Genomic DNA, 11,798 nt, shown 5'->3' on the forward strand with positions numbered 1-11,798 from the left:
TATTTTATTCTCACTATTTTATCCAAATAATTACCCCAAAAAAAATCAACTTACCGCCAAACTATCCTTCCATTTTTTTCCCCCAAATCTCAAATCTCAAACAAAACCTCAATTCGTGATTTCATATCCATTCCAAAAGCAGCGGTACTCATGGATTCTCCAACCTAAGGCATATCCACACTTCAATCCAAGGCTTCTACAACCTCAATTCCTACTGACCTAAATCAGCAACGGCCTCCAACTTCTTCTCCAACCTGAATCGCTACCTTTCTTAGGAATTTTCTCCGACCTAGAAAACCTAAATCTCTAATTGGAGCTCCGTTAAGCAAGAAGATTGTGCTACTCGTCAACTAGTAAGCTTTCTCTGCAACCTTCATCAATTTTTCTTTCTTAATTTTGATGTTATCTGGTTCATTATTTTAGTGTTGTGAATCGCAATCATCAACATTGAAGTTTTGGTGGCTATGCTTTTGAACTCTAACGAGTAATTTTCTTTATGGGTTTTCCTTGTCAGGTTTTGTATTGCTAGTATGATTTCTCGACAGCATTTCTTATAGATAGTAGATTCCTTTGAGCAAAGAGTCCATGTATGTTCTAGTCTAGGTAGTGTTTCGTAGTTTGCTTGTTCAAGCTGACTTAGTTGGAGATGAGTACCAATGTGCTACTTTTCTTCATTCTTGTAACCATACAAGACCAAGGAGCTTCTGGTTGTCTCATTTTGATTGGTTGTGCCATAAACTTGAAAGGATATACACATACATGGTGAAGTTGAAGAAATAAAATGGATTCATGGTCTGTACATAGTCCATTTGGTTTGGCTATACTTAGGTTCATAAATGATTGGTTTGAGGTCTTTACTTTCTTCTCATTGTTGTTCTAAAATATTTGTTGTCTTTGAGCCTTTTGACAGCTGTCTCGGACTCTGCTATTTATTAAACATAATTTGACATCTCAATATGTTTCCTTGGGTGTACTAAGAATGTTGAAATGAGAGTGGAACTTTAGGGGACATTCTGATGTTACCAAGAATTGTTGAAATGGTAGAAAACTGACTTCTATATATAGAATTTTATTTGTACTTCCCCTGATATGATTTTATGTGCTTCTGAGAGTTAGTTTACTAAATTGCATTATTTAATTCTTTCTCATATGGTAATGACTGTTGAATGATGGAAATTTGGCTCAAATGACTATTAGAATTCACCTCAATTTGCTACATTTTGCTATTTATTGAAGATAATTTGACATCTGAGTTTAAAGCAGAATATAACCAAATCAGAAATTCAAAACTTCAGGATGCTCATAAAATTGAATGTTGAAATGCTAACCTAGTGAAAATGTAAAATACATGGACAATGCAAATGTTGTATATTTAATGAAATTAGATCTTCCTCCAATAAATCAAGTTGGTATTGCTATTGGCCTTTTACTGTTTTAATGCCTTCTATAGATGTAAAAGAACACAATAGAAAAGCACACCAGCAAAGAGCATCACACAATGAAAATAAACATAACTAGATATTCATATGTATCTATTACCTTCAGCATAATCTTTAGCTCCAAATACAGCTGAACTAGTAACTAGGATCAGTTTTGTTTACAAAACTGGACCAGTTCTGCAACAGAACATGATCAGTTCTGTTACATGACTGGACCAGTTCTGTTTATGTTTACACAACTAGACGAGGTCTGTAACAAAGCATGACTTGTTTTGTTATAGAATAAGAACTGGTCCAGTCGTGTTTCTGTTTACAGAACTAGACCAGTTCTGTAACAGAACATGACCTATATTACAGCTTCACCCTCTATAAATGAACCTTATAATAATTAATCATGAAGACTGAGACATGAGTGGGACAACAAGGACAATAACAGAGGAAGAAATAAAGCTGCAGCCCACAAAAATTGATTAGAAATTGGTGGAATCCATCTTTGAAGAAGACAAATTGTATGAGAACATAAATGCACCTAAATGGGTTGATTTCTTGAACCCTCAGGATCAGGAAGACTCCGTGGATGATGAATCTTGGTTCTGTAGGCCTGGTATGAATCGTTTAGCTGTTTGTTTTTTGACTTATCGACTTTCTCTAATTTAATTAATGTATATCTCCTTTTTTTAGATTGTAAGTATCCGAAGATAGTTGAGGATTTCTTCAGAACTACCCCAACTAAAAAGGTTTCTTCTAATTTTAGCTTCTGTGATATTTCCTTTGTTATGCAATGTTGATTGGAATTTATCTTTCCTTAGAATTATTTCAATTAGTTAACAATGGAGTAATCTAATTTAGTTGAATAGCTGTCTCATTTCGTTTTGTTGGTTTTGTCCTTTGTAGTTCTTATGCTCAGCTGAGAAATTGAAAACCCCTTTTGGCAACTGGAACCCAAGGTAAGAAAACAGAAAACCCCCTTCCCCTTGTAGTATTCCAATAGAAATTTGATTAATTAAAAAGATTTGAAGGATTTCTGATCCTTTACTATGGTGGTTTCGTAGAGATGCAAAAATTAAGAGGAGAGGGCAAAGTCAGACATGTAGTGAAGATGGTGAAAATCAAAATCCAAATCTATCATCACCACCAACATACCAAGTTAGGTTCATAAAAGAAATGATCAAATCAAGCATTGAAAAGAAGAAAGCAGCAGATTCGAGCAAAAACCATTTGGCTGGTATGGTATCATGTGACTTACTAAGCTGTTTGCTTGCCATATTATATGGAAGTTAATTCATTTTCTTCCACATTTTTGGAGGAAAATTCATTACTCTATCTCATGTGCCAATGATTCATCAATTTTACTCTTTTCTAGACAGGTGGCAAACAAACTTTATCAGATGAACTACGCAGCGAACAGTATTGAGCAGTTTGCAAGAAAGATGTTGTTGTCAACTGTTCATCAGCATACTTCAGACACAGACCTTCGCAGTATGGGTCAGCAGAACAAAGAGAAGCGGAGGTAAGATAATTAATTTATCTAACATCCTAATAGATATGTCTTTTCTTGTTATTTATGTTAAATATTGGATCACTCAATGTCAGTGGTTGGTTGTGGAGATAAATTGAAATTATGCATTGTGGGTTCAGCCTTAAAGTAACTGTTGTGGAGATAAATTGAAATTATGCAATGCCAGGAGACTTCCATTAGTGGCTCACAAGTGTCTGATATGGAAGCCAAGATTGCTGATCCTGCAACGGGAGAGGCCTTGCCTCCTGGTCAGTGAGGGGAGCTCTGGTCCACTGTACCTGGCTAAGACTTTGTGTCCGCAGCAGTGGCTGAAACAGAGGTCGAAGAAAGCACAGGATCGTTGCATTCACTCCCAAAGTTGGTTGGTTTTTTGGTACACAAAGAAAATACAATTGATGGCTTCAAACAGTCCTTGACAATTAATGAGGTAAAACACCCAAGATTTCTCCTTATCTTTTCCTTTCTTAAAGGATTATAAGTTTGGTCTACAAAGATGTTTAATAGGTTATAGGACAATCACTTGACCATTTTACTTGCTGCTATTGTTGCAGTTTTGCGAATAACAGGCTGAATGAACTAGAGCTGAAAGGACTTGAACCCATTTGCACCTGTTTAAATTGGGTTTACAAAGTTGTTGTTCTGGTTATCATACCCATTTGCACCTGTTTGGTTTTAGATATTTCATGTATAAACTTCGTACAGTTTTCGCTTCCTTCCTTGCAAAAGAAAGTTGTTGCTTGTGTACCTAATCGGGATATACTATTTACCATAACTGTCATATATTGTCCTTCTGCAGGTCATCCTTGGGTTTAGGTAAGTCATATTTCTCCTTTGTTGCCCTGATGTAATTTGTATAGAATAAGGAGACTGTAGAGTCTGTTATTGGCATCTCTCTCAATTTCTACTTCATTTTGCTATTCATGAATTCCGGTATGTGTTTTTCCTTATTTCTCTGGCACTTATGATATGACCTCTCTCTTGACATGCTGGCAGCATATGATATTGACATGCTAGAAGTTTGACTTCTTCAATTGAAAATCTGCATAACTTCACTGTGTTCTTTTTTGTTCTCTTCTATGCTCCCAGATCTCCCAGAAGTTATATGAGCCATATATCAGTCAAGTTCCTCTCTTTAATGGGTGCTCTTGGGGATTCATTTGTGGTGAAGTGATTACAGAACAGGGCCAAAGTAGTTGATGGTCCTTTTTTGACTTTTTCAATGGAAAGGTATTTCCTCATCCAATTCAATCACATGTTCTGTTCAATAAGCTTCCATTTTTAACTATTGACACAAGTTACTGTCGAGTTCGGTGTTCTTTGAGTTCGGCAGTGTTGTTAAAGGCGCGCCTCGGCTAAGGCTCCAGCCTTAGCGCCTCTGGTGACCAAAGGCGGGCGCGGGCAGTAAGGCGCGCGCCTTGGTGCGCCTCAAGCCAGGCACAAGGCGCGCGCCTTGGCGCGCCTTGGCTTCCTTATGGTATTTTAGGGTTGAGTTGAGGGTATATTAGGTTTCTTAGGGTTTTCTAACTTCAAAAAAGAAAAGAAAAGAAAAGAATAGCAGACATCATCGCACATAACTCGCAGCTGCCAAAATTTTATGAGTTTTAGATTATGTCTTAGTAGTTAACTAGAACTTAACTAGTGCATTTTATGGTTTATTGTTGGTTTTTGATTATTTATGACTAGTTTTATAAATTTATGATTTTTTTTTGGTGCGCCTCGAGTCGCTCAGGCGCGCGCCTTAAGTTGCGCCTTGCGCCAAGGCTCCAGGACCCCCCTTGCGCCTTAGTGCGCCTTGCGCCTTTAACAACACTGGAGTTCGGTGTAGATTATACATTAACTGGCATTGAAATGTTTGTTACTAAGTTTATGTTTGTTACTAAGTTTGTTACATGTGATAAGGTAATTATGGTTCCTGTAAAGTTCTCTGGCTAAAGTTCTACAAGTCGAGTCAGTATTCGTCTTGCTTACTTCCTTTGAAGATTTATTGTTTGTTTATGGGCTGTGGATAGTTGCAATTTCATTTTTTTTGTCTCAAAACCATGTATATATGTTTCATATGGTTATATATGATATAAATGCTATAAAAATGATTTTGGTGTCAATAGTCAAGTTGTCGCTGTAAATCATGTATTCGTGTTAGAAATTGCCACCCCTACGGGTTACATTTTTTCCCCGTCTTACTCATGTCATTGCATTTTAGAGCTGAAGAGCATTTACCAAATAGGCAATCACTGATATACAAGGTATGATCAAATACACTCCTAAACGAGAAACAGATATGTACTCTACCTTTCAACCTTTACCGAGAACTCAACTTACTTTTCGATATATGATTTTGGCACAGGCTCTTGGATTCTCTATGCCTTCCTTTGCACACGTTTCCTCAATTCTTGCTCCAGATGGGAGTAATTGTCAAAACGACATGGTGCAACTTCAGTTGGTCGGGTAATTCTCTGTTCTGTTGCTTATCTTTGGTATAGGTAATTTCTAAGTATAATTACCCGACTATTAGCAAACACTGTTGTTCCACTATTCAGTAATTATTCTTTAACAGTTCAGGGAGATGGGGTATTTGCCTCAGGGAACGGTGAACTATCTGGCACATCTAGGTTGTGGCGATGGCACGGAAAATGAATTGTTTCACTCGCCCATTGGTTTATAGATATTCCCATATTGCAGTGACCCGAACCTTTTTGAGTGATTAACAGTTGAAAAGTTCTCTATCGATTGTTGAATTGTATTCTTATAATTAATAACCAGAATATTATTATATAATGTAAATATTTTTTTTATCATGATAAAATCTTTAGTGAGGGGTTTTTGAATCATTATAAAAGATTTAATGAGAAGATTTTTAATCATTATATAAAATATTAATGAGAATATTTCTAATTATTATAAATAATTTAATGAGAAGAATTTTTATTATTATAAAAAATTCTAATGAAGACGATTAATCTCATTATATATGGTGATAATGAGAAGTTATTTTATTCTCATAATTACTTTTAGTAAGGGATCCTTGTAATGAAGGGAGCCATGAGAGTAATAATTCTCATTAAAAACTTTTTCATGAGAATATTTGGACTTTTAATGATAATTTTTCTTCTCATTAAAAGCCTCTTTTTTTGTAGTGTTCATGCCTAACAATTACCAATAAATCCAGTTACATTTGCTTAATAGAAAAAACATACATATTTTTTTATGTTTATTAATTAATGGAATAGATAATAACAGGTAGTGTTCATGTGAACTTTGAATTTGATCAGTTATCATTAGATATATATTTATTAGAATTATATTATGAAGATTAAAATTATCCTAAGATTCAAATCTAATAAATATAGATTTACGTAATAGTTACTTACTAAAATTTAGCATCTATGTACAACACTATTATTTTTTATAGTTTGTTCGATTTGTTAGTTTGAGGTTGATACATGTATCCATTCGACTAAATGAGAGGAGATGAACGGTGGAAGAAGCCGGGTCAAAGGGGCAACACACCGAAACAAAGAGAAGACTATTTATTACAAAACATCGCTTGCATGCTGTGTGGATCTATTGAAAAGCTCTTGATCCTCATTTTGGTAATTCACACACTGCTGCGTGAACTATCAAAATTAGCAGCTATTTTTCGGATTAAAAGTTTGAGTGGACTTTTAAAATGCCTTACAAGGTCAATATTGCCTCTCACTCCAACTTCCTTTTAATTACAACTTTATCACCACTTATTTATAACTCATGCCATCCCTTATTTACAACACATGTCACCCATATACTTCTATCATGTTTTACCTAAGCTTCATCTATTTTATTGTATGCATTTGTCTTTTTATCTAATTTCATCTTTAGATTTAGAGATGATATAAATTCATCTATTTCATTTGTAATGTTTAAATTTTTATCAATCAATTATATCTTTTTCTTTGACAACTTTGTTTAGGGTTCATCTATTTAACAATGGGGATTTCACAGTTCCTACATATTTAGTTCATGAAACATTTTTATTAACTTTAGGTAGAAAAGAAACCTCCTTTTGATTTAAGATTAAAATCAACTCACAGGTCAATAATCTGTATCAAAGGTTCGTCAGATACCTTTTAGGTGGATGTTCTCACAGATAAAGCTTTTTGCGTACGCTAAAACTCAAACTTGAAATCTATTTAAGTAACGAAGACTCATTAGTTCATCGAATGAAAACCACCAATTGATTATGAAATGTTAGGCAAGTAGAAGAGGTAGCTAAAAATTGAGTTTTTCCGTGATCTTAGGTATGATAACGGTGTGCAACAAATTTCAGATAAAGTTTAGGTTAATATGTAACAAGAATCATTATCTCTTGCTATTTTTAAACTACACTTGTAATGAAAATGTTATGAATATTTGCAATTCATAAACGTGGGTCTTTATTTTAAGGGTAAATTTCAAAAAAAAACCCTGTGGTTTCACTTTTTTATCAAAAAAGGACTGTGGTTTTTTTCGTTTCAAATACAGGACTGTGGTTTATTCCGTTACACTATTTACGGATTTGGTGAAGATGCCGTTAATTTGCTGACGTGGCTGAAGGGCAATTATGGGTTTTTAAAAAAATTAGGGTAAATTTAAAAAAAAAACCCTGTGGTTTCACTTTTTTGCAGAAAAAGGACTATGGTTTTTTTTTCTTTTCAAATACAGGACTGTGATTTATTCTTTACACTATTTACGGATTTGGTGAAGATGTCGTTTATTTGCTAACGTGGCTGAAGAGTAAATATGGATTTTTAAAAAAATTGATCAATAAATTTTTTATAACTATTTTGGGTCTACAATATTTACCGATGAATTTTTTATAACTATTTTGTGGCTACAATATTGACTATAAAATCTCACATGAGCGCAATCTCACATGGTTGTTCAAAGCCTTTTATAGTCAATTTTTTAAAAAAACTCATATTTGCCCTTCAGCCACGTCTGCAAATAAACGACATCTTCACCAAATCCGTAAATAATGTAATGGAATAAATCACAGTCCTGTATTTGAAAAGAAAAAAAAACCACAATCCTTTTTCTGCAAAAAAGTGAAACCACATGGTTGTTTTTAAAAAAATTTATCCCAATTTTTTTAAAAACCCATAATTGCCCTTCAGCCACGTCAGCAAATTAACGGCATCTTCACCAAATCCGTAAATAGTGTAACGAATAAACCACAGTCCTGTATTTGAAACGAAAAAAACCACAATCCTTTTTTGGCAAAAAAGTAAAACCACATGGGTTTTTTTTGAAATTTACCCTTATTTTAATTGATTCACTCAGATCTAATGCGTGCGGGACTTTAACTTGCTAGTTGTTCCTAAATTTAATACACATTTTTATGCCATAAATGTCGATGTATCTAGAGCACCTAATCAAGAAATATGGGTTTGTTGGCGAAAACCAAACAATCCCTGGGTGAAATTAAACACAGATGGGTAGTGCAATTCGGGCTCGAAAGCAATTGGAGCAGGGGTCTACTAAGGGACTCAAACGGAAGATGGATAATCTGGTTTACACACAACATAAGGAAAGGAGACAGTTTTATAGCTGAGCTTTGGGGAATATACAGTGGCCTGAAGATCTCCGTCGAACAAGGGTATGACTTTATAATTGTGGAATCAGATTGTCTAGAAGTTATATAATTTCTCAATGGCCGTTTTCAACAACACCAACTCCACCCACAAAGAGTTCTTATCCAGGACATCCTCTCTTTCAAGAGTAAGTGCACTGTTAATTTCAACCACATTTACAGGGAAGCGAATAAATGTGCAGACTGGCTTGCCAAATCGGCTCTAGATTCTAGCAAAGGAGTAACTTCCTTCAGATGCCCTCCAAGCGGGATTCAACAATTACTACAATTAGATTATAGGAGCTTAGGGGATTGCAGATTGATTTCTGTAAATCCGCATTGATTTTCTGTTGTTTGCTTTTAACAGCTTTCAATTCAAACCAAAAAAAAAATATTCATCGTGCCAGTGCCACCTCATAAACATGTCATCATGTCTTAGTATATATTACTATAGTATATAGTTTCAATCCCTTTTACTTTCTTAATTTAAAGCTAATCAAGTTCAAATATGGCGGGAGAGAATATGAACTTTATAAACATTTTGGCAAGTTTAGCCGTTGTAGCTTCATTAGTAACCACAGCAGAATCTAGTTTTACCCAACAAAATCAGACTCAAAAGGCTTCACAAGCAGATTATAAACATGTCTGGCCGGTAAGTTTTTTAACACGACAATATGATTTACATAGACAATCTAACATTTTTGTGGCATTTATATCATGTATAATCACGAACAGGAAATGAAATTTGGGTGGAAAATAGCGATGGGAGGGATAATTGGATTTATTGGAGCAGCATTTGGGAGTGCAGGAGGTGTTGGAGGGGGTGGAATTTTTGTGCCTATGCTTAAGCTTATTATTGGGTTTGATTCCAAATCATCAATAGCTATATCCAAATGTAAGTGTGATTTAAATTAATTAATTAATTATGGTTAATTAGCATAATCTGATAGTGATATTGTGATTGTAAAACTCAGGTATGGTAACAGGTGCAGCAGCTGGAACAGTATACTATAACTTGAATCAAAGACATCCAACACTTGATTTGCCTTTAATTGACTATGATCTTGCTCTTTTCTTCCAGCCAATGTTGGTTCTTGGAGTTACCATTGGTGTTACTTTTAATGTCATTTTTGCAGATTGGATGATCACTGTCTTGCTTATTATCATCTTCCTTCGTATGACTTTTCTTTTTCTTATTCATTCATTTCTAATTAATTCTGTAGTTTTCATGAGCTAATTCAACAATTCCTTGCAGTTATGTCGTCCAAGGCATTCTTGAAGGGTATTAAAACATGGAACAAAGAAACTATAGCCAAAAAGGTGCTCTCAAACTTTTCAGTTTTTATGCATATTTGTACTATTGTCAATTTCTCACAAGACAACACGATCTACTGAGATAATTTGTTTGAAACTAGTGGTTTGACACTGTTATTTTTTTTACTGTATTTATATCTTATATAATCACGGGGAATATACGGATCATGTAACATCATGCTCTTTCTTTTGTATCTTTTTTTAGGAGGCTGCTAGATGTCTTGAACCTAAAGTTGAAGTAGTAGTTTCAAAATCTCCCTCTGAAAGACTAAGCAATAATGTTGAGAATGAAACCAAAGGTCCTAAAAAGGAAAAAGTAAGCTAAGAAAAAAAATTGTTAAGTGTTTGATTTAGGTGACTAAAATTGATTGAAATTGTTATGTTCAGGTATCTGTTATCCAAAATGTTTATTGGAAGGGAGTTGGGCTTCTCTTTGCTGTCTGGCTAATGATCCTTGCACTGCAGATTGCAAAGGTTTTTTTTTTTACTGTTATCATTGCATTTTTTGATGGAAAGGTCTAAAATTTGAGCATTTTATCTAATGAAAAGTTCTTCAATAGACCGGATGCAATGCACCTAACCAATGAAAAATGAGATGTATAACACTTTATTAAAAAAAATTTGTACAGTTGTTACATCTTTATTAGTGAGGTCCAATGGACCGGACTCATTGTATAATAACAAACAGATTTGTCATTCTAGGCCAAAATGCCAATGATGTCAAATATATACACTAAATTTTAGATTTTCCCTATTAAAGTGCAACCAATATATGTAATAATTTTTTGTTGTGCAGAATTACACAAAAGATTGTTCAGTACCATATTGGATGCTAGACTTTTCTCAGGTAACACAAATCAAAAAAATTCCTAAAAATTACCTCTCAATCTAAATTTGGATTAATACACTAAGTATATATGCATATGTTTATGTTTTTCAGGTGCCAGTAGCTGGCGCCTTAACCATATATGAAGCAGTTAGACTTTACAAAGGAAAAAGGAAGATTTCATCAAAAGGATCAGCAGGAGAAAATAAGTTCAGAGTATCAAAATTGATATTTTATTGCTTATGTGGTGTAGTGGCTGGCATTGCTGGAGGATTGCTTGGTCTTGGTGGAGGTTTCATTTTAGGTCCACTTTTTCTTGAGATGGGAATCCCTCCTCAGGTATTTTCTTAATTACAATTTTATCCTCTAACTAAGAAATTAATTATTAATTAACTATATACAGGTGTCAAGTGCCACAGCAACATTTGCAATGACATTTTCTGCTTCTATGTCTGTAGTAGAATACTACCTCCTCAAACGTTTTCCAATTCCATATGGTAATTAATTACTTACTTTTTTGTATGAAGTTATTAAATTAATTAATCATGATTAGTTGTTAATTAATGGATATATACAGCTCTCTACTTATTTGGAGTGACGACGGTTGCTGGGATTGTTGGACAATATGTGGTGAAGAAAGTGATTGATATGTTAGGAAGGGCTTCTATTATTATTTTCGTTTTGTCCTTAACAATCCTAATTAGTGCAATTGCACTTGGTAAGTTTTATATAATTAATTGTAATTATAATGTGATTATCTGTGTTATATATTTGATTATTTGTTTTGAAACAGGTGGAGTTGGAATAGCAGACATTATCAAAGATCTTAAGCACAAAGAGTACATGGGATTTCAAAACATGTGTTCTTAGTTTATGTTTATAGGCTTTAGGGCAATACCAATTATTGTTAGCTAAAATTAAATATAGAAGAAATATTTAAAATTAACAAAAAAGAGAAGCTTAACTTATTTTATTTATTTTAGTCTATATAGGGTTTTGACATAGATGTTATAAAATTAATTAATAAATTATTAATGTCACTTTTTTTTTGGTTTTTTTTTTATATATAATCATGACGGTTTGTTTGGTTCGCGTAATAGATATGAAATAGTTATT

General features: G+C 33.9%; 1 protein-coding gene and 1 long non-coding RNA gene across 2 annotated transcripts; both read left to right on the plus strand.

Moving 5' to 3' along the window:
* Positions 1-291: 291 nt before the first annotated feature.
* Positions 292-2,641, plus strand: LOC136222140 (uncharacterized). The gene is made up of 5 exons (XR_010685515.1): positions 292-353; positions 1,998-2,043; positions 2,121-2,176; positions 2,334-2,386; positions 2,492-2,641. It is a non-coding gene; the product is annotated as an uncharacterized lncRNA (long non-coding RNA).
* Positions 2,642-9,050: 6,409 nt separating this feature from the next.
* LOC136222728 (sulfite exporter TauE/SafE family protein 3-like) lies at positions 9,051-11,552 on the plus strand. The gene is made up of 11 exons (XM_066010460.1): positions 9,051-9,194; positions 9,278-9,437; positions 9,517-9,717; positions 9,798-9,880; positions 10,062-10,172; positions 10,244-10,330; positions 10,653-10,703; positions 10,797-11,021; positions 11,086-11,179; positions 11,260-11,400; positions 11,476-11,552. The coding sequence occupies exons 1-11, from the start codon at positions 9,051-9,053 to the stop codon at positions 11,550-11,552; spliced, it is 1,374 nt and encodes a 457-aa protein (XP_065866532.1).
* Positions 11,553-11,798: the final 246 nt, after the last annotated feature.

The sequence above is a fragment of the Euphorbia lathyris genome, chromosome 3, assembly GCF_963576675.1.
Source record: "Euphorbia lathyris chromosome 3, ddEupLath1.1, whole genome shotgun sequence".
Lineage (NCBI taxonomy): Eukaryota > Viridiplantae > Streptophyta > Magnoliopsida > Malpighiales > Euphorbiaceae > Euphorbia > Euphorbia lathyris.